Source organism: Orbicella faveolata, unplaced genomic scaffold (genome assembly GCF_042242905.1).
Source record: "Orbicella faveolata isolate gen_17 unplaced genomic scaffold, um_ofav_v1 contig_35, whole genome shotgun sequence".
Classification (NCBI taxonomy): Eukaryota; Metazoa; Cnidaria; class Anthozoa; order Scleractinia; family Merulinidae; genus Orbicella; species Orbicella faveolata.
This window is the reverse complement of record NW_028301564.1, coordinates 4,484,269-4,507,505: the sequence shown is the minus strand read 5'-3', so window position 1 is coordinate 4,507,505 and position 23,237 is coordinate 4,484,269. Positions and strand designations below refer to the sequence as shown.

At 38.3% G+C, this 23,237-nt stretch overlaps 2 protein-coding genes across 4 annotated transcripts; one reads left to right on the top strand and one right to left on the bottom strand.

The window, feature by feature from the left end:
* The first annotated feature begins 1,056 nt into the window (after nt 1-1,056).
* On the top strand, nt 1,057-5,756 carry LOC110043924 (uncharacterized). Of its 2 annotated transcripts, none has more exons than XM_020749430.2 (2): nt 1,057-1,167; nt 3,880-5,756. In XM_020749430.2, exon 2 carries the CDS (start codon nt 3,930-3,932, stop codon nt 5,004-5,006), a length of 1,077 nt encoding a protein of 358 aa, XP_020605089.2. In that variant the 5' UTR covers nt 1,057-1,167; nt 3,880-3,929; the 3' UTR covers nt 5,007-5,756. The 2 variants fall into 2 exon arrangements, with proteins under 2 accessions (XP_020605089.2, XP_089129352.1); XM_089273226.1 differs by lacking the exon at nt 1,057-1,167 and adding an exon at nt 2,371-2,547.
* LOC110043936 (protein ST7 homolog) lies at nt 5,400-18,034 on the bottom strand. Of its 2 annotated transcripts, none has more exons than XM_020749441.2 (18): nt 17,835-18,033; nt 16,141-16,223; nt 14,630-14,756; nt 13,268-13,322; nt 13,092-13,161; nt 11,824-11,875; nt 11,123-11,201; nt 10,770-10,824; nt 10,424-10,520; nt 9,731-9,828; nt 9,465-9,557; nt 9,321-9,342; nt 9,152-9,224; nt 8,813-8,915; nt 7,840-7,990; nt 7,454-7,546; nt 6,664-6,803; nt 5,400-5,985 (listed from the first exon to the last, which is right to left on the bottom strand). In XM_020749441.2, the coding sequence occupies exons 1-18, from the start codon at nt 17,992-17,994 to the stop codon at nt 5,890-5,892; spliced, it is 1,647 nt and encodes a 548-aa protein (XP_020605100.1). In that variant the 5' UTR covers nt 17,995-18,033; the 3' UTR covers nt 5,400-5,889. The 2 variants fall into 2 exon arrangements, with proteins under 2 accessions (XP_020605100.1, XP_089129351.1); XM_089273225.1 differs by lacking the exon at nt 5,400-5,985 and adding an exon at nt 5,994-6,129 and having other exon boundaries at nt 17,835-18,034.
* Between the last annotated feature and the right edge of the window lie 5,203 nt (nt 18,035-23,237).

The following is a 23,237-nucleotide window of genomic DNA, read 5'->3' as shown; positions in this document are numbered from 1 at the left end:
AGTTTGAAAACAGTAGATTTCTTTAAAAAATGTGATGTCAACATAGAAAACTGTGTTTGATCATGCAAAGTCCCTTAAAGAGACTGTTGACGAACTCTTGAATAGCAGAAAAGATAAAAATTTTCCATACTGATGGCACCTGCTCTTTAGAACAATTATGCAGCATTTCAATGGAATTTGTACCTCTGTGTTAGACGATTCCATAAACGATCTTGTTATGTAAAACTCTATTGCGGCAAGACAACCTCTCCCTGACTCAGTGAAGCACTTAGATAGAGCGTTCCTAGTTCGAAGCGTCATTAAAGAGCCATTTTCTTACAGATCACGCCGGGATTCCTTCGCTAGGAAAAAAAGTATTGAATAATTTAGGCCGTGAACAAACCTTAATTACACCCCGTCTGTACACATGTCTATAATTGTTACCCGTTCTAACAGAAATATGAAAATTTAATCATCTGCAATTTGATCGCCCACTTCCTACGCATGCGCTGAACACAGCATGAGGTTAATAAAGCACGGGCATGTATTGTCGGGCCCAGAGCTCTACTCTGTCAAGGACGATCGCGTCTTGCGATCTGGGTCGAGACTATGCTTCTTTGCTGTTACGTTACGTAATTTTAACACTCTACACAAAAAAGTTTATTCAGTTTGTCTTTCGATTAGCGCTAGCAGTTAGTTTACAAGACCGATTATCACGAGCATGCACGCTTGATAATTTTAGCTGGGCGAAATTCATATTCATATTACAAGAAATTAGTTGCCAAATTTCAAAAGCTCTATTTGTAACTTTTTTTATACCGAGTTAAAATAACCCCTCTGTATTCAGAAGAGTGTTACGAAAAATTCCATCTGGTAATTATAGGCTTCCAAAATCAACTCCACCAAACAAGCGTTATGAGCAAAATAAACCCAAGTGTTATTTTAGGAATCATTAAATATTATATCATAAAGATCTCTTATTCCTTTTTTCTCCTAGTTGTTAAATTTACTAGTTATCATTTTCGTTTAGTAGCAGGTGTGCAAAAGCAGCTTATTATTGCCATGACGACCACCGTAAATAAGTTTTTATTTAGCGTTGTTCGTGATTATTTCATCTCCAGCTAGAATTTACAGGACAACGTTGGTTGCATCTTTCAAGAAATATCTGCTTCTAAAAGTCTAATCTAGGTAAGGAAAATTTAATACTTCAGCAGCACATCAGTTATCTGGAATCTAGACTTTCCGCTTTAAAACATATCTTGGAATTGTACGCAATGTTTTCTAGCATTGAATTTTATCTTTGTTTAGATTCGTTCTCAGTTAGTTGTTTCAGTAACGAACTAAACTGTTTGGCAGAAGTTGATTCCGATAGCATGTTTTGCATTTTATTCGACGGTAATATCATTCCTTAAATCTCATGTTAGGTCTTTTATTTATTGCTGGCTAAGAATAAACTTCAACGGCAATTTTTTAGCGAGCTGCAATATTGTTAACAGGTGGTATTTAAACTGTCACATTCGGTGTTATCTGAAGACAACAATTGTAGCCGCTATTCTACGGAGGAGAAAAACCCACAAAGAAAAACATTGACGTTTGTAAAGAATACACTGTCTCCTATTCAAAGAAGCTTAAAACTGAGTTTATGGTGAAAAGATAAGCAAAGACAAACGACAGGAACCTGTTTGGACGTGAGTACAGCTAAAAATGACAACGGAGAAAGGAAATGGATTTTAATGTCGACCTGATGCTCAGGGATTCGTTAAAAGGTTTACAAACCTCTGCACGGAATTCCGTAAATAATTACTTTCTGTAGTTAATTTTGTAGACTCTGACGTAGTGCTGGTTTTATTCAGGTTTTCTAACATAATTTGAAAGATTTCACCGTAGCTATCATTTTACTAACAGTCACAAATTTTGAACCGAAATACGCAGAGGCAATACGCAGGTCTTTATCCAACATTAAAGTGAAATTCTTATGTAGGTGTAAGGAAGGAAAATTATTTTTCGAAAACGGTAGAAAAAAAAAAATAACTGTAAAAAACCACACTGCATAGAAACAAAAACTGTCGGGCGAATAAAGAGAAAAATTGACATTATTTTTCATGTTCCCGTTAAGTATTTCGTTTTAGTTTCACCCTCGTTGATAACAAATCTCTCTGGCGTGAAACATTGATCTTTGCATTCAATATGATTCGATGATTTAAAAACAGTCAACGCAAAAAGACACCTTATGACATCTCTTAGAAATTTTTCTCTATTTGTGGAGTGAAAATCAATTTACCCAGAGCGGGCGGATTTAATGTAGACGGCTATTTCAACACTAGTTTACTCAGACATCGCCTTAAGCGTTTTATTTAATAATCTGTCTATTGTTTCAGAGCTTTTGTTTCTAATAAACAAAAGCTTAAACGGAACGTAAAATTATGCCACTGATTATCAGTAGCAATCAACACAACTCTTATAACTCAGCACGTCTTTGCAGCGCTAAAACATCAAGTTTTTGTGCCATGTCCGTGGATGTCGAATTGTGGCGAGAAGAGTTAGATTTTCCTGCAACAGCTTTGCTGCGTGAGTACATATACTTTCTTTCATTCAGGAAATTGTTCAGGACTCGAAAATCTTTGTTCGCCAAGAAGTCAGATAAACAAACGTGTGAAACCATTTAACGTTTGATAGCTTCATCTGTACCTATTACTCTTACACTGCAGAGAATTTGTACAATTTGCTGGGATTTGGGGCGTAAGGTCGCCAATAGTGCTATTGTCTGTCTCAAAATGATAGCATTCTCAATGTCCAATTTGTATTTTATTTTTAAAGTGGCTTTACTATACACATTGATGTCTTCTATTGCACGGGTTTACAGTCCAGATATAGCCGGATTTTCGAAGGGTCCAGGGGCTATTTTGTAAATTGTTTATCACCTGCTATTATACAAACAGTGCGCCTCAAATCAAGACATGCAAACAGCAAAAGAGGTGCTACAAAGAACGAAATATCTAACTTTTACTGCGTGTGCAATGGACAATTAGATACCAAAATATTTCTCCATGTCTGGCATGAACAGTTTATACAAATAAAGCTTGTCGCTAGCTTTTTCCGTTTTGACAATTTTACCCAGAAATCTGCCCTATTCCAAAAACGATTTCAACATTTGAGAATCTCCTGATAGTTACATGCAATTGTGCGGTTATTCCTTGTATCAAACAAATTTACGCTTGATTTTCCCACTGAAGTATAAAACCAACATAATTCAGATTCGAAAAGTTATGCAAATGTTACACGATGAATGCCTCCGGTCTATTGTTTTGAGCCTAAGTTTTGAAGTGTTTTGCAAAACCTGTTCTGAGCTGTATGCAAAGTATCTAAAGCAATTAAATTATCTAAAGCAATTAAGCCAAGTTTACGAAGGTTAAATTGCGAAAGCGAAACACTGTTAAGAATGGGTACAATCTGGTCATCGTACATTCTTTCCATCTATGTAGCGTGTTAATTTTTCATTTTTGAGCGACGTTTTGTGAAAAATGACCTGATTTTACAAGCAGGCTCACTCTGATATAACTTATATAAGTCAATTCAATTTATTTTCTGCTACCAACATTTTCACATCGTTTCAATAAGACAAGTTCGATTCATTTCAAAGTCCAACCTCAATCATTGCTGAAAATGACTTGTAAAGTATTGTCTGCCAGTTAATTTTCATGTATTTTACACTTACTTAAAAGAGGAAACAGGACTATGATATATTTCTGGTTGAACTAAGCTTCTTATAAAGGGAAAGCGACAAATTTAAAGTAACAACGTCGTTTTTACGATATTGAATTCTCTGATCATTCCAAATTCCCTTCTCTTTCTCGTCCTTTGAGGCTAATTTTATGTTTTTTTGTTTTTTGCACGTTCCAGGCTGATGAAACAACATACAAAGCTGACAATTTCTTTCACGTAAGGACGAGATGTCATGCAGATCAAGGACATTGTTAAGAGAAGTGATTGACTCAAATCACAGAAAACTAAACAGAATTTCGTGTTTTGCACCGCCGAAGTCAAACACTTTAAAACACCTCCAAAACGAATTCAGAAAAACAATCCCGCGTCCGCGATATGCATTCGTCACCTTGGTGATGTGCGGAGATGAGTATATTAAGGGGGCACTGACCCTCGCATGGTCTGTGAGGCAACAGAAAACTCAACACGAATTGATTGTCATGGTAACACCTGACGTCAGCGTTCCCGCAATGAAGCTACTGCGCAAGCTCTACGACCGCGTGATAAAGGTGCAATACATCAAAACGAGGGTGAAAAGCGTACTGCGAGGGAAAAAGTACCGCAAAGAGGATACTTGGATTGAATACAGCTTAACAAAGGCGCGCATGTTGAAACTCACAGAGTACGACAAGATCATTTGGTTGGACGCGGATTCGCTGGTTCTTAACAACATTGACGAACTCTTTGAGCTTCAAACTCCGGCTGGCGTTTGTTCAAGCATCCGAAATCACGACTATTGGCACGGGTCGAAAATACCCGAACTCGAAATAGAAAATTCCGTCGAAAACAATTACGGTGTGCACGGCTGTACCATGGTTCTTACGCCTAACCTAGATCACTATCTGCTAGCGAGTTCGCTTCCTCAAATAGGAACAACAACGAACTTTGTTGGACCCGATGAATACTTCTTTACACAGCTGTACAAAACCGAATGGCATCATATTCACGTCAAGTATGCCTGCACGAAATGGTTCTACGAAATGAGGGATGTAAAACCCGAGGTGATTCATTTCTCTGGGGACAAGCCGTGGAAGGACGAGGAAGACTGGGAAGGAATACGCAGGTGGAGAGAGGCAACGGAGGGCATGGTTCGAGTCTGTCCGAAAATGTCGGATTTATTCGTCACACGAAGTCGGTCGAGTTCTCAACGAAGTCAGGACGAAGACAAGTCTTCGGAAAGTAGCAAAGTCTCGTTTAGGACTCAAAGTTCTGAACTAACATTGAAGTTAAATGGCCTCCACAGTTTCCAAGAAACCCTTGAATAAATAAACGGTATATTTACAAATATAACAATTACAGTTGGGTCTCCTAAGGTCTGGGTTTAAAAGTTAGTTAAAATCTCGTTACACTGAAAAAAGAGCTATGTTTGATACCGGATATGCTAGTTTCAACTGAATGCTTTACTTTAACTCTGTAGCCTTATCTTAGAAATTTCACACCCAGTCAAGTAGACGGGGAGAGGGGGTGCAAGAGGGAAGGCATGGGAGGAAGACAACTGCAACGCTTTACTCCACTTTCCATGACTACTCTCCCTGGATGGGACGTTAGTCTATCAAAGGTTATCTCCCCCCCCCCCCCTGCAATCAGCATTTTTCTGAAAATAACCATCAACAATTCGCCATGTGCATCAAAGACGTCCTAATAAAGCAACGTCAGAATTTGTTTGAAGAATTAAACTTTTAATATTCAACAATCTTCTTGTGAACATTTTCAACTACATAAATATATTCTGACAGCTTAAACGATATAGCAATTAATTTACTAATGGTTGAAGAAATATGTTATTTCGACAACTATGCTTGAAATGTAACAGGTGATAGCTCTTAGTTTAATTTTCTGTTAGTTCGTTTCGTCTGTAGTTAAAATATCATTGACGTAAGGAGACAACACATAAGCCATGAAGACGATATTTTAACTTTGCTCGAATACCATGTTAGTATGGCATTCTCCAGTTTTATAAGTTACTCTTTAATACGCTTTCTCTTAATAAACCTGTTTCTTTTTGTATTTGCAAATACGCAGAATTAAGTTTTTCAACAAGCAAACGCAGCTAAGAAAAACAAAACCCGTCACGTGCGATTTGCTTCCAAATATGGAGTTAAATACAGCCAATCAAAGGGCAGACATGAAAGCACGTGATCAGCCCAATCAGATGCGTGTTAACTGGTGCCAGATGTGAGCAGGAAAGAAGTCTTCAAGCTTCTGAATGATAAGGTTTAGCGGTGTGGAAATCCAGCTCAAACACTGTAACATTAAACAAAGGCAAAAATTACCATACAAAACATCACGTTAGCAATGTGCAAGAAAAATGCACAAAAATGCACATTCTAAAATGCAAAACTTTGTTGACAGTGTCAGCAATTTCGGGAAGTATTTCCTGGGCACAATCTACGAATAAAGCAGAAGACTCGAACTAGAGCGGTTTTCTCTTGAGGGTCGAAAAGTAATTGGTTTCGCACTTTTTATGCTACACGATTGGCTTAAAAAACTCGCGCCACTGTTTCATCCAATCAGAAGTAAAACAAAAACTAATAGCCCATTTCCGAGTTGCCTTTTGCCTCTGTGTCAAAACGACACTTCGGGCGAAACCATTCATATGAAAATGAGATCCGCCTGCAGGTTCATTGTCTCGTAAATCTAACTCATTTTCATATGAAAGATCTTGCACAAAGACTCATTTTGAAACAGAGGTACTAGGTAACTCGGAAATGACCTATTGTGACGCGTTCACACACATTTTCCCGCGCTTGGCGTCAGCTTCATGTTATTGCTACAAAGTTTGATTGGTTCATTGTATTGTCTGTGTCCTTTGTGATTGGCTAAAGTGAATACCTTGATTTTGATTTTACAACACTCAATTGAAAACAGGTCTGACTAAACAAAACTAACTGAAAGGTTCGTTTGAGCAGACTTGCTACTTACAGTTTTGGCCGCGTTAGCCATAGGTTCAGGGAACTGGTGCGTAAGAAGAGCCAGCATTGCAGTGAAGGAGCACAGGGCAGCAGTAAACAGAATGAAGAAAGGAAGCTCTTTTTTGGGGTAAATGGAGAGTTCATGATGACCTGAAAGATTACAAATGAAAAATGTGACATTCTTCAACTTAGGATTTTCCTAGCATTTGAGCATAAGCGCTTACCACGGCTGTATATATGGGTTAATAACGCATTTGTCTAACACGTGTTATCAGTTTGCATTTATTTTTGCAACCGGAAAAAATGTATTTACAGACCCTCACGTAGCACATATCACATTTTAAAACAATTTTTCCTCACACTATTTGACCATGGCTTCTCTAGCGTGGTTTCATGGCTCAGTTGGTAAAGCTTTGCACTTGCGATGTTCTCTTGAAATTGTTTATTAATTGCAAACAATTGCGAAGGTCCTTTCTCCAATTTGCGCACAGAAAATTTCATTCACATTCTTTATACACATCTTAAAGCCTTGTACAGAGGCAGCAAAAACTGATATACAATACAGCCGCCTTAAGATGGCGGTCAATGAAGCGAACTGCATGCAAAGCACAAAAATAGACCATTTTTGTATTCTCGGTCTTGGACTGGAACTAGCTTGCAACTGAGGCTAATGCAGGGAGTCTCTCCTAATGCAAATGACATCAATCTCCGCTTTTTAATGATCTGCCCCCGCAGGAACCTCCATTGCAAGCTAGTTCCAGTCCAAAACTGAGAATACGAATATGGTCTGTTGTTCTTACCTGGCAGAAGTTCTCTGTCAGCGTTCTCAGTGCATGCTGGGTAAGGATGAAACAAATGCCCCTTCTCCAGGGGGTAGGGGACGAGACGAAATGCTGTAAACAGACACAAAATAAGCGTTAGGCGCTTGTTGAGTTTTTCCTCAGGGTCACCCATTTGGGGGTACCCGGAGGTATTAACACTGAGGATGACCCAGTTTTATAGCCGAGGGTCGAATTTTGCCATTCATCTGCACGAGTTGGTAATTTCAAAAGAACAAAGAGAAACTAGCAAACGAGCGAAAAGCAAAAGTTTCGCCGTCCTCAAGTTTCAAATGTCGGTATCAAATGAAGTAAGAAGAAACAAACTTGAAAAAACAAAACAAAACGAGCAAAAAAAGCGTCCGTACTTCCTTCCCATGTACAGTGTAGTAAGTTCAGAGCACCTTCCACCCTTTTCCAGTGAGGTAAATGAAAAAACGCGTAAGCTATCGCTTCGCTGTCTCCTCGTTTTAAAATATGCTCTGGAGGTAGAATCAGACTCTTCTGCTCCAGAAGATACTAAAAGAAAAAAAGATATCTTGACACTGTGGCATGGAACAAACCGCAAACAGTAGTTGAAGTTTGGATTAGGCACCGCCCACACTACGCAGGAGGAATTTGAAAACTTAACCTTATTTCTACGGTTAGACCTACCGTCCACACTAATCCGTCACGAAAACGGAACTTTCTGAAAACGCTTCGTAAACCGGAGAAATTTGAAAACGCCGGCTTTGCGTTTTCGTGTGGACGGAAAACATTTTGAAAACGGAGCTTTTTGAAAACGATGACGTCACGATAATCACGTGACTTCCCTGACCGAGTTTTCCTCAAACACAAATTCAAAATGACCGGTGATTGTTGCGTTTTTCAATTCCTCTGGCGTAGTGTGGACACGGCCCTAGATTTTGACTACTTTGACATTCAAACGGCTTTCCAAACTTCTCTGCCAATCAAGGCGCCAACAATTGCACACCCAGCTTTTTGAGATCTTTTGTTGGTTTTCCAAACTTATCAGCCAATCAAACAGCAAACATTGGCACGTCCAGTTGATTGGCATTCTACATCTCCACCTCCTAGCTAACCTCTTTTTTGATTCGCCTAGCATTGTGGAAACCAACAAAACGATGTCGCAAATTGATTGAACATTTTTAACAACAACTAAAAAAATGAAACTTCCTCTCCTATCTTTGGCTAACTTTTAATTGTCAATACATGAATCAACTAGTCTACATTGCATATTCATTTGGCTTGTCCGTTGTGTGTGCATCATCTCTGTCTAAAAGGCTACAATGTAACAGATAGTACGCGATCATAAATTTGATGGCTTTTAAAAGTTCTTACTTTAGGAACATGAGGATTAAACTCCACTGCTCTATGTATGGCTTCCACAGCCGCCATCTCAGTAGGACTTAGTCCTCTTTTTGCTGCGATCTCAGGAGAGAATCTGCAGAACAAAACAAAGTATTTGAAAATTGAAGTTCAACACAGTTCTCGGACGGGGATGTTATAAGGAAGTTAAAAGAACTTGGCCTTCAAACTCATATGATAGTTGCACCTTGGCACGGTTTTCTTTTGAGATACCCTCAATTTATTTTACATTTTCTGACCACTCTCTGCCCATTAAAAAAAACTTTTCATTTACTAAATAATGCAGTTAAAGCAGCAAAATTTTTTGCTTACTTGTCGCAGACTGCTCTCGCTTTGAGAAGAGCAGCTGAGTAACATATAGTGGCTGACTTTGGAAGACTTATATCTGAGGAGGGAAAGACACGATTAATCTTTTCAGCCAATGCATATATACAATGGAATTAGCAAAAACCAAAGTCATATTTTTGAGTTCCATTCTTACCATCATATTTGGCTAGAACTTGCTGTTACAGGAAGTAATAAAGAAAAAAATCCAAATCAGTCAGTTTTAACGTAAGTTATAATATCTGCTAACCAAATAAATGGAATTAATAACTCTTAAAAATTAACAGCTTGTGTTAAATACCTGCACTTCTGAGTAAGCTTGTATTTCAAGTAAAGCCTCGAGAAGATTTTCATGGATGTTAAGAACACTCATGAGAGGAAATTCTTTCATAAGCTGAGAACAAAAATAACATACTTACAAACTAAAAAAAGAGATCTGGGGGATCCTGGTACATGTATGGTATGGTAAGGTTAGTCCTGAACTGACAGGAGGGTGGGGGGGGGGGGGGGGTGGTGTGTATGTATTTCTATTAAACTACAGCTATAAACTTGAGAATGTAAACGTACATCTCTCATCATTTTAATGGCTTCTTTGACTCGTCCAAGCTTTCTTGCACACATGGCTAGCCTGCGTCGTATATAAACACACACATTGGTGTCTCTTCCTGAAAGAGGAAAATGGAAATATTAGGTGTAAGAGTGTTAAGGAAAGATTGGTGAAAAGGTGACATTTAATGTTTTTTTTTTTCTTTCATCTTCCAGCAGTAAACTTTTCTGATACCACTGAACTTAAGCATGTGATGAAAAAAGTTTTGAGCCATTTTAGCAATGCTCTCTTTTTTGATAAGACTACGACATGGTACCACAGACATAACTTTTTCAAATTTCCTGACTTTTTCTTGATAAAAATGAAATTTCCCTGACCAAATTAACACAAAATGTCAGACACAGTAGTGGCTTCTGGCCTCAACTTACCACCGTCCTTTCCATTCGCTCATTAAGATATATTTAACATATTTTCCTTCTTCATTAAGGAAAAACACTGTTGAGATCACAGTTATCCCAAATGTTTCTTCCAGCCTTCAGTGGTACTAAATCAGCCGTGTTAAATTAATTCAATTTTCCCTGACTCAAAATAAAATTCTCAGACTTTCCCTAACCTTGAAGAATTTTTTCCCTGACCATTTTCTGACCTGTGGCAACCCCACTAAGAACATTTTTATTTTCAATTCTTTGTCAAGTGATTTGCTTGTCACTTACTGTGTAAGGCTTCCTCTTTTGTGTCAGGGTTTACAGATGCACTGTTTCTTAGCAAGGCTTCACTGGCCTTTAATGCTTGTTTGAATAACTTTTCAGCCTGAAAAAAACAATCATGTGCAGTTCATGACATAATCATAAAACATTTGGTGACCTAAAACTTAAAATGAGATTTTCATAGCGAGTCAGTGCACATTGTTTAATTCACTGAATTCTTCCCTTGAAATACATCAGACTTTTTCATCACAATTTTCTTAAGTCTTCTTTAACTAAAAATCACTGAAAACCCTAAATCACTATTGGGGTTGACCTGAAATAGCCGTTCTTCGTAACATTTGGTCATTCTCACCTCTAAAATGGTTTGCGCCTCCTCCTCTGCTAATAAAATAAGTGCTGTAGGACAACTGCAACAAATCAAATTATAATTACAGCACTTAACAGAGAAACTACAATACATTGTATTTTTACTCAGTGCGTGCTAAATTAGCCAAGAGCAAAAGGCTTTTTCCTTTTATTCTGCAGTTAACTCTTCAAAGCAATTTTGTCTAAATTATCACAAGCGGCAAGGTGAATCATGACACACATGCATGATGCTGCCTTGATCCCTTCTATGCCATCCTGGGAGTCAAATGATAAACTTTATCAGTGAGAATATATATACTACTATAGAGAGAAAAACAGTTTTTCTACATGAAAACATACCTAGAATTATGTTCTAAAGCTTGATGAGCTGTCTTGATTCTCTTCTCTTGATCTCTTTCTCGCCACGCTCTTAACATTACTACAACAAAACACAAGTAAATGCTGTAAAATCTTATCACATAGGATAGTTAAGAAAACAATGATTCTTCAAGGCAATGACAGCGAATACTGTAAGTACTTTCATGCATTTCCCTAACAATAAAAATCAAGCTGAGAACTCTTAAGAGAACGATAAACATGTGTATTGCTTTTTACATTGTTTGGGCAATAATCACATCTTTAACTTGAAAAAGAAAACAGCAACAACATTTTATAAAAAATAAATTGTACATTCAAGTGAATCAATAATAAGGCAATTAAAGCAAATCTATTATTTTTAGAGTGTCGTCAAGTGGCACTTTCATACACTTCTATAGTGATGGAATGATCTGATCTGTTCAAAGAGTATACAACTGTAAATTAATAAAAGTAGACAGTCTTGTTTCGAGACTTAACTTGCAAAATAATCAGTGGGTATGCTAAATTATAACTGCAGTAAAGTTGCTTAATTTTCAAAAAGGTAAACTGATCTAAGAAGCATAGAAGTGTTTGTTCATCAAGCAATGTTCTGGGCTGATTTGTTCCCAGCCTGTACACCTGCATTATGACTTCAAGTCATATTGCCCTGTCATACAGTCAATAAGTCCTTAAATAATACTCACACTCATCAGACGGCTCTGCACTTTCAGCATCAGCATCACAAGTAAAGAATGTCTGTTACAAAAAGAGTTACTTGTAAAAATAATAATTATCATATATGTATTAATTCAAGGGCAACACAAAACCCCCTCAATTCTAGCTTGCCCTTTGGACAAGCAGTTCTCACATTTTGCTTGCCCTGGTCAAGCCTTAGGTTTTTTTTTTATTAGCTGGCAAACAAATTGCCTGGGCGCTTGCCCCTTGGGCAAGTGAGTGAGAATGGATAGTAGTTTGCCCGGGAGGGAAATTTACTTGCCGTGAACAAATGGACAGCACTTTTTGCAGCACTTTTTTAAAATCAATTCCTTGAGAAATCTGACAATAAAGTAATTGAATTAAAAGGCAAGCTTGAAATTTTTGATTTCTTCAATGCAGTGCAGTTAAATATCTAAGGGAACACGAGGACATGTTAACAATGTAAATTATATCGCCTTCTGGAAACATGGCAGGAAATTTGGGACTGTTAAAATGGTTGTGTCTACAAAGATGATGGAATTCCCCCAGACTTTAATGTAAGAGTGAAAACTCAGTAGTAGGTGACAATAACTACTGTAGTCTACAAGTTAAAATACTGTGAAATGTTAGAAAAGTAAAAATATAATCAGACTTTGGCCAACTGGTATTTCTGGGGGATTTTCCATTCAGCCAAAACTCTGTGTTCTACCATTAGAGCACTCTTGTTAAAAAACCATGTTAGTTCAGAGGGCCAATAACTAAAATCAAGCAATCAGATTGCTCCATTGCCAGTCCAATATTCTCTCAGTTTTGGACTTAGTACTGTCTGGGGACCAAAGGATTTTTTGGTTGCTTTATAAATTATAGCTTTTGCCTGTGGAAGAACTTGCTTTAAACAGAAAAGATTCCTTATCTTTTTCTTCCAACTCTCTTTCCCTTTGGGTTTGTTTAACTTCAGACATGAGTCTACACCTAGTTGGTTCCCAATCAGAATTGTGCCGTTTTTTCCAGTCCATGATTGTGGCATTCTTTCCAAAAATTTTCAGCTGTGTAATAAATCTTTTATTAACCAAGCTTGCTCCCGCCACACTGGGAGAATATCTGCCCTCAGTCCTTTCCGTATGGACCTTGCTGCACTCAGCTTATACTGTCAAGACCTTGGGCCAACATTCACCCAGTGCGGCCCTTCCTCTTGGTTAATAACTTAGTAGTATGTAGTTTAGGCACACACATCTTAAAAATATGGTTAAACAGGAACATTACTGCGAAACATTACCTGATGATCTTGAGCAGATAAATTCATGTCATAATAAGTCAACGGTTCTTTTCCGGTCACCCAGTAATATCTGGCAAAAGCAAAATTGTATATTAAAATGTATGCCTGCAACAGGAAAAACAAGGAACTACAGGTTGAGTTAAAAACGAAACACTTATCAAAGAAGGCATTGTTACCTATTATATTCTGCACCTCGGAAAAGATTTCCAGGATTTCTCCAAACTTTACACTCTTAAAACAGAGATCAAGACAGTTTGTCAATAACAAGCACAGTAAAATAATATTCAATTGAGTGGCTGGATGCTTAAAAAAGTTTTTGAAAGCCCAAGAGAGGGTCCTTACTGGACACAACAGGCATATTTGAGACAGCACACAATATTGTTTTTTTGACCTTGACACCTCTGCAGCACCTACATGTAAGCTAAAAACTATGAACTTGGTTTAATCTGACTCTCATTGGGATTTACATTTAACTCTAAACTAACAAAACAAATTGTTCTCAACTCAAAAACTAAACTAGGACTTAGCTAAATGTGAAACACTGGGTACCAACACTGGAAAAAGGAAGCATTTTGTATAGTCTGTTTATCTGAATAGGATAGAGACACTTGCTAAAATTTGTAAGTCTAAAAAGCTCATCAGGCCACAGCTTATCCCGATTTTGGTAGCATGAAGTGACTAGCAGTATTTCTACTCCCCCCTGGATGGGATGCTAGTCCATCGCAGGGTTACCCGCAGCATTAAGTTCATCAGTATCCATTTATACACTTGAGTAGAGAAAGACACTGTGAGAGTAAAGTGTGTTGCCCAAGAACACAACACAATATCCCCGGCCAGGGCTTGAACCTGGACTGCTCGATCCAGAGACGAGCGCACTAACCATGAGGCCACTGCAACTCCCACTGCTAACATTTGTGAACACTTTTAAATAGGAAGCACTTTATTGAAAGGGATTTTAAAAACTCTGCTAGTGAGGTACACTCCTAGATGAGAAGGACTCTCCTCTTATGTAAAAAAAAACTTGCATAAATACTTGCACATATAAGAAGCCTCTCCGCAATAACTACAGGTAATCATATGGATGCGATTTACACTCCAAGTGATATTTGAAAATTCTCTCAAAATTGCGCGAGCCTTTAGGTGAGTATAATTTGAAAGAATTTTCAAGTGTCACAAGTAGTGTAAATCCTTAATCCTCATACGTTTACTTGTACATTTTTATTATATGACTGAGAAAATCACAAGAGCATGCATTTTCATTTGCACTGCAGTGAAAATTAAAAATAAATTAGCCTGCTCTCAGCCAATCACAATGAAGTTATTTTGTCAGTCTTATACGTGTAATAATGTATTTAATTAGTAATTAAAAAAGGCTTTAACCACATTCATTAAATCAATATTATTATAAACCCTACAAAGAATTGAACAGGGGATTTAACAAAAAGTGTAGAGAAAGACCTCCTAACCTCTGCAGGCTCAGGTTAACCAATAGCAATCCCCCCCCCCCCCCCCCACCCCTGTAATCTGTTCTCACATACCTGCTACATTCTGTTGTGTATTCTGTGGTGTATTATCAGAGCTACCCAGCAGTGGACCAAGATGAGATAACGATACATGTTCTATGAAAGATGTACCATACTTCCGAAAGTACCACCACTCAAATATCTGTGATAACAGAACGAAAACATGGGAATAAAAGCAACTAAATTACCAAGCTATGAAGACATGATTGATCATCGCAGTTATACACACAACTGCTTAATTTGTGTGTATAACTGCGATGATCAATCATGTCTTCATATCTTTCTCTGCAGTTCAAATATATAATATTTCATATATTCCCTTGCATAAATTACCAAGCATTGCCAAAGATGCCTGAATGAAAGAAGTTACTGTAAAATTCTGGTTATGGACTCTGGGTGGGGGAGGGGGGGAGGGGTTTAGGGGACTTAGAAATTAACAGAAGGGCTACTGGCTACAATTTTACTGTATTTCATGGCCATGTTATTTGAAATAGTAGACACCTACATGTAACTAATGATACTATTATGAAGTCATTGCCATTTATGATGGACTAGAAAATGTGAAAACTGATGATTGACATCTTTAAGGCCATTTACTTTCATCAGGTGAAACTCCTTGCAAGGCTAGCAATTACAACATTATAAATGGTACAGTTAAAATGAAAAGCCAAATTTTGTGATATGACTCAAATATTTTTCTCATTGCAAACGTGGATTGAATGATGGCATCGAAACTTATATTTGAACTACATTTTGCACCGGTACCAAAAATCTAATGATTATAGATGTTTCTTTTTGACTAAAAATGTTTTTCACTGGAGGAACTTTTTTTAAAGACCATATAACCACTTTAAGTAAAAATCTACTTGTGTTCTATCACAAATGCTGTTCTCTGATTGGCTACCCTACTCAATATCTATTTCTGTTGTAGATAGTGAGTAGCCCAGCAGTGTCCATACGCTTGTTATGAATATGAAGGGTACTTCTTTACGTTTTTGAAGTGTCTGTGAGGTGGATTTAGATAATGTTTTGAACGACTAGTAGATTTATACTAAAACAATTAGATTATTTGCTCTCAATTTCTATGCCGATAATTGACTCAGGCTGTGCCCTCGTCAACTATCACACGATAGAAATCTCAAGCTCATGATCTAATTGTTTTGTAGAATACACGAATCTAGAAAAATCAATTCTTCATGAACACAAAAGGTTACAGCCACGGTAGTTTTATTTGTAAGGCTCTTATGGATGTAAGATAAAAAAGTATGAAAAGATCTATTAAAATGTCCTCTTGCAAGAGCAGAAAAATTTTCAAGAACATTATTGAATAACCAGAGAAAGTGTCTCACATCCAGTGAAAATTAAATGTAAATTAAAGTAAAATTCAATGGGTTGGAGTCACATTCATGAAACTACATGACTAGTACATATTTATTTAGTGAGACTGTGTCACAACAGATGCTTGGCTGAGTCAATAAACCAACATGGAAATCTTTGCTGGATGACTAAAACACAACTAGACTCACAAGAATTATCCCAGATATGAATGAAGATGTTCCCGTGAGAGCAACATAAAACTTAGGAGTCAATGTGTTCAGGAATAGAATAGCTGAAAAAAAAGATAACCATTTTAATTAGTATTTTATGGTGATTTAAATGTGATATATTAGAGATACAGAGAAATCCTGATTTAAAGAACCTGCAATGGTAAAAAAACTGGTTTGAAAAGTTGGCAGTTCAAGAAATCCAGGATAAAATTACAATGTTTGACTGAGAGAGGTAAAAGACATTTGGTTCACTGAAGCCCAGAGGGGTGCTCCCAGAAAAGTTGGGTGGGGGTGTGCAGCCCACTTCCCAAAACCCGTACCCTATTTATGACCAAAATCTGTGATTTTTTCTACACTATTTATGACCTGGCCAAAACTTTGATACCCTATTAATGACCATTGCAGCTGGCACAGTTGCCCTAAACATAAGTTATGAAGGGCTTTTGTTGATGGTCTTATTGATAACGATGAAAAAGTAGCTTCTTCTAAGCAACATACCCAATTCAAGACTAGAGTGTTAAAACCATACCCTATTAAAGACCAAAATGGCCAAAATCGATACCTTATTTATGACCAAAATGGCTGAAAACCCTACTCTTTGGGGCTGCATGTACCTATATAACCCATATAAGGGAGTACCTGCGCACCCACCGGGTGGGGGTGGGGGTTCAAGTTATTAGAAGGTCCAAAAACTCTAGGGTTTGACAAATCAGGTTTCCACTTTTCATCCAAGAGCCTGTTGTTATTGAAGGCATTGAAGAGATACAATGGCTTACAAGTTGGTACATAAGAGCTCAGTCCTCTGAAGTATGAAGTGTGAAAAGGATTGCCTTTCACCAGCTTTATTCCAGCTTTTTTTATTAGTTTTGTTTCTCTGCCCACTGTATTTTCACCACAGATTGAGCAGCAGGGTAGTTACAAGTTTGTCTTTTGAAGCAGGACATTTTATACGCATAACACCTCTTTCAACCCAGGAACAGAACACCAATGGTTGATTGGCTCGCAACTATTTATACACTGAGAAGCAATGTGGGTATACTTGTACAACTGGAAGTGTCTGAAGGTTGTACAGTACAGAGTGGAAATCATTTTAACATTAACTAACCAAAAAAAACAATAGTGTAAGAAACACATGGTTTGGAAAAAATATTTCAAGTTCATGTATGACAGAGTGACTGCTATCTTCCCTCCCCTCCCCAAACTTAAACAAGACTTTCAATTCCATGAAGTAGTATAACTACCAAAAAGATCAAAAGGTCATTCAACAAAATACAACCTTAATTTTCTTTAACATACAATCTAGGGCTACAAATATGAAAGCAACCTCAAAATGGACATAATTATAAGCTCATCTTAAATCTAATGCATTTTAGTAAGTTGCATTTGAAAAAAAGAGTCAAACGCAAACAATGAATGCGAATCGGTAAAAACAGCTGACAACACAGTACCATCCGGTCTGTCCTTTTCGATTCATTTCTCGAATAAAATTCGTCTCGAACCAGAAAAAAATACAGCAATGGAACTAAGTATCCACATTTAAAATGCAACTGATTTATTGTCTAAGATATTACTCATTTTACCTGTAATTACCAGGGAGATTTGCGTTTTTTAGGAAAAAAAGGGAGAGAGCGGCGCAAATTAATTTCTTGATCAAATGAAGATCGATAACTTACCTAAATTTAAGTTTTCCTTCAGGCGAAGTGGAGTGCGAAGTACATAGAGCAAGAAGATAACCAGAAGAAACCAAAACCCCCACAGATACGTCCATGACCAGCCGATCCATTGCTTAATTTTACTAATTGATCGCTGAACACCGCTCGTCTCGTCCGCCATTTTGGATCACTAAAAATAAAACCTACGCGCTTGCGCACAATGGCTCAGTTCTGCACGAGATCCAGGTTTCGCGCGGTTAAACCGCGCGCCTTGCAATGTCTTTTCACACAAAATACACCAAACAAGCCAAGGATAACGCTATCCACTGAAGAAATCACTATCCAGCGGATAACGTGGTTTGTTTTGTCAACACTTATCCATTAGATAGCAATTTGTCCGGTGGATAGCGTTATTCAGCCCTCGATCAACTGGAGCCAGTTGTACACAGCCCCGTTACAGTCACAAATTCGTGCAATACAGTTTTCGAATAATACGTTTTCACAGAACATGTACAGTTGCCAATTCGAACTCGGTTATTTTGAATTCCCCAAATAGATATATGGATGAAGGAAAAATAAAAGAACTAATTGATTAACTATAAGTGAACAAAGGAACAAGGGCGACAAGAGACAGTAGAATCAGCAAGGCTAACTTTTGACAAAGAGACAATCCACCCAGCAGCTTAACCGGCGAGTCACAGTTTTCAAATCTTTGTAATGTCTGTTGAGATTGAATAAATGGCACGTCGGCTTGGCTGTCCAACGCGCCCAATTTAATCACGATATTTATGTGTGTCCGGATGAGAAGTGGAGACAAAATGTGAACAAAACAACATCGTTACTCTGAAATCCGCTCAGAGCCTAGCACATCGAATGGTAGATGTGACCGACATCTACCATTCGATGTGACCGACACTTTTAAAACACGCATATTGTGTCACTTAAATTTCTTAGCCATAACAGCTTAATTATTTGATAAACTCAAGATGAAAGATTCCGCTAATCTGCCTAATCACCAAGACTCAAGCACAAGGGTCAAGGATGTATGTCAAGATATCTCCGTTGGTTTCTATCCGGAACAAAAGGTACAATATCGATATCAATCTAATAGAAAGGTCGGCTCTTTACTCTTCGTAATTTTCTTCGTTTGAATTTTTTTTTTTTAAAGCAAACAAACAAACAACAACAAACAAAAAGAAACAACTGAAAACTTCTAATTACAACGCGAGATTTGAGACTTTTGAAAACTGACTCAATATTTTGTACCTCAAGTAGGGCGCAGTTCATCTTGCACCTTGAAGTACTTACCTTCAGTGGTTTCTCTCAGACAACCCTTATCACCAGCTTACGTAAACTCAAGGCATCTTTTTACTTTACATAAAGGTAATTAATTTAGCCGGCAAAAGACACACAACTAATTGTCGGCTCTTATCTAAGTGAAACTAACAAAATCACGCAAGAGTTAGGCCCCGTCCAACCTACGCCGAGCAATTTGAAAACGGAGGTTTCACTCTGAAAATGTATCAGACGTTTTCCGTCCACACTGCGCCGGAGGAATTCAAAAACGCAACAATCACCGGTCATTTTGTTTTTGTGTTTGAGGAAAACTCGGTCAGGGAAATCACACGATTATCGTGACACCATCGCCGTTCGAAAAGCTCAATTTTCAAAATGTTCTCCGTCCACACGAAAACACAAAGCCGGCGTTTTCAAATTTGAAGAACATTTTCGAAAAGCTCCGTTTTCGTGACGGGTAAGTGTGGACCGTAAGAAAGAAAGTTGCGTTTTCAAATTCCTCCCGCGTAATGTGGACACCGCCTTAAACAGACTTCATTCAAGTTACTCGTTCAGAGAAATCTTGTGATGCGGAAACACCTTGCAATTGCAACGTTGCGCAACAGTTTTAGTGGACGTGACTAAGTATAAATATACGCTGAATTTTGCGCAGGATTTCTAACGTTGTAAGCAAGTTCTAAAATGCTCCAGACGACTAGTAAACCGCCAAAAAAGAATGAAATCCCAGCTCAGTACTTAAGCTTTCAAAGGAGAACTGATAAAAATCATCTTACTGGGTTAAAAGTTGAAAAGGCGGGAGCAAAGAGCGTAATCGTGTCACGTAATTGCACGCAATGAACAAACCAACAAAGTTCAATGTTGCAGAACTTCGCGTGCTTCAAGTTACGCCTGACAGTTTCAGGAAAAGACTAGACATTGCACGAAATATAATGTTCTATCGGGTGTCTGCATGCTGGACATTTTCAAGTCTAAAGATTTTTGTAAAAAAAATGGTGTTTGACAGTACATTTTGGGATGTTTTATCGCTGAAAACTCCTTCCTAATTTACAGTATTATATTTACAGCGTTATTCTAATGAACATAAGGTTTTCTACCCAAACATGGCTGACCCTGCTCCTTGAAATTTCATACAATCCTCCTAGATCCTGAATTCACTGTTAAATTAATTATCTAATTAGACGAGGGAGTGGACAATAGATTGCTGCCTGATTTCAGAAAGTTAGACGATAAAGGGAGACATGAGAGTGTTCCTGACGAAAAGAAGATGTTGTTCTATTGGGCACGTGCGAGTGCTCATCTGTAGGAAAGCTGCAGATGATTACCGTCTCAAATGGACAACTGAAACAGTGGCCGTCCCAAGTCCGTATGAAGGAGGGAGCGGTAGAGCATCAGGCTTTAAAAAAACCCCTTGAACTGGGGCAAGATTTACGGCTTATAATGGGCCAGGAGGAATTAAATGGGGTGACCTTGTGGATGTTCCATAAGACATTTAGACCATTTGACGTCTAAAGAAATGAGAATAAGAAAATTTTCCCGCAAATATAAACTCTTCCCTTACAACAACGTATTCAGTAAACTGAGAAAGAGCCTTGTTATAGCTACATTTGTCTTAAATACCTTGAGTATTCAGACTGTTAATATCTCAGAAATCCGAAAAATATTCCGCACTATTTGCCACCAGACTAGCCGTATTTCGTGCTACGCTTGCAACCTCAGTAGAAATACCGTGAAAAACCGCGAACTGGTCTCGGGCATTTTAGGCTACATTGTACGAATTCCTTCTTGACACGCGCCCTACTAGTTTGGGAAATAAAATCACGCGAAGTGAAGCAAACATTTTTCAACCTCGGTGGGATCTGATCGTAATCGACATCCTGTGGTTTGATTTCCCTTCAAGGCAAACGCCCATTTTACCAACCCTCACGTCCGCTATCTCACAAGAGTCACGCACAAAGATACCCCACTGATCGATCGACCTATCTTATATTGCTCGTTCGGATCTTTTAAAATCAACAACTAATGGAATGCGACTAATATATCTTAAGCTTAAGTATTTGGTTAAACGAGAACAAAAGAGGAGTTAAGGACCATAAAGCGAAAATTGCAATTCATTTTTCTCTTTATTTGAGATCTAGGCCGCATAATGGAGAAAAAGCAAAGAAAAGGTACTTTTAGCAGAGTGGCATGGCAATCGGGCCACACTAACTGTACTCTCCCGTTTCTCTGGTTGTTCCATTCCTCTGCACATTTTGGCTTCATTGCTAAAATCAATTTTTGCATACTAATGATGCCCTATCTCCTTTTCCGACGAGATTATTTTCTTTTTCATGTAAAAGGCTCTGTTGAGAAGTTGCGCTGTGGGGGTTCGAGAGCACGGTGCGCGGTTCCCACTTGAACATTTGAGTTTCAAAACCTCATAATTACGTATCAATGGGCAGGTGTTCAATAATTACATTCTTTTTGCGTCAGTGGAAATAGCAAGGACACTCGGCAGTTTCAGAAGTTCAGGCATCCAGGGTACTCTTAAATAGCTATTAATAACTGAATAATGACTTTGGTGTCTAGATGATATTTTTGATCGGGGTAAATTCAGTGAACAAATAAAAAGAAATCATTGTTGCAGATCCTTAACTAGACTGAAACATTTTCTAACAACGTCCTGTTTATGAAAAGCAAAAGAGTCGGCAGGTTGCTACGTCGATAAAGCTTTATTTGGAATATAGCCTCTAGACTGCAAGAGCTCGGTTAAGAAATATGAACTGCCAGCAATGAGCAAACCTGGAAAAATTGAAGCCACATTAATGTTAGAGAGAGACTGCTGATAACAACGCTCAGTGATGAATTACAAGACAATGAGCAGTCTCTCTCTTGTTCGAAAATCCGCGGGGAAGAACGCAAAGAAGTGAGTACGCAAGTGAGGGCTTCGCATATCACGCTCGCACGCTCACGACCGCTCACTTCTTCTTTGCGTTCTTCCCCGCGGATTTTCGAGCATAAGAGAGACTGTTCGCACTCTAATGAATCACTGGAGTCAAAAACTGAATCCGTGACTATATTCATTCAACTACAAGGCTGAAAGCATAGCTTTCTTTAGTACTTTCTTGTATCCCGCTGCAAGTCTGCACGCTTCCTGCGTTTTGTCGTCTTGTTCGAAACCTACATGCGATGGCACGCGCGCGAGAGACACGCGAGAGAATCAAACGCACGGACTTCATACGTCTCTATACGCAAGCCCCCAGTCGTTCATTTGCAAAAGGTTTCCTTGCGCGTGCTGTCTAGAAAGATAATTTGTTCAACAGGGCATTCACAACAGTCTACACCCACAGAAAGTAAAAATACGGTTCTCAAGTTGACAAAACATTTTTTCCGGATCGGCGTTCTGGCTACAGGAATCTAGCTATTTCCTTTTTCCACTTTCTGGATCAAAGTGTCTCCCTTGTTTTCAGTTAATTACGTTGTCTCGACCTTCTTCCTTGACTAAACTGCTTCCAAACTACGGCGTCTTGTCCGTAAAGACCATGGTTCGATCTTAACTGGCAGTTAATAGTTCAGTCTCACCTCCATTCATTTTCACATTAACAAATCGAATGTGGTTTAGCGTTGTCTGTATTCTTATCGATAACGATATGCGTCATTACAGTGGTCAAAAGTGCTCAACAAATTTTGACCGTTGTGATGACGCATATCGTTGTCGATAAGAGTACAGACAACGCTAAACCACATGCGATTTGTTTTTTACCACAATATCAACGTCAAAGAAAGTGTTTTGTCAGAGCGTGACCAAGAGCGTGACACACGAGCAGCGTTGTCTGGACTCTTATCGACAACGGCAAATTAACCAATCAGATTGCGAGATTAGTAGCGATTGTGGTAAAATTGTAATTTACATGTAGATCTTATCGGGATTACATCTGAAGCAATGGGAAATTGTTTGCACCTTCTGCTTTCGTATAAACACTGGTGATCTTCAATTCAGTGATTCGTGCCTTTTCGAACATAGCGGAAAACCGCGGGTTTACGGAGCAATCCGTAGCTTTCCTGTTTTGATTGTCTTTTCCTCCGCAATGCTATCATAGTGATGCTATGAATGCTGCGCCGGTTTTACTTGTGAGGTCTTTAGCGAGAAAT

What these genes read in the sequence shown, in the direction of transcription:
- LOC110043924 (XM_020749430.2), top strand. Translation starts at nt 3,930, where the DNA reads ATGTCATGCAGATCAAGGACATTGTTAAGAGAAGTGATTGACTCAAAT.
- LOC110043936 (XM_089273225.1), bottom strand. Translation starts at nt 17,994, where the DNA reads ATGGCGGACGAGACGAGCGGTGTTCAGCGATCAATTAGTAAAATTAAG. An exon ending in TGCAGAGCCGTCTGATGAGT is followed by an intron (nt 11,202 to 11,823) that starts GTGAGTATTATT and finishes GTTTTGTTGTAG; the next exon opens with TAATGTTAAGAGCGTGGCGA. An exon ending in CCATTAAAATGATGAGAGAT is followed by an intron (nt 9,558 to 9,730) that starts GTACGTTTACAT and finishes TTTTGTTCTCAG; the next exon opens with CTTATGAAAGAATTTCCTCT.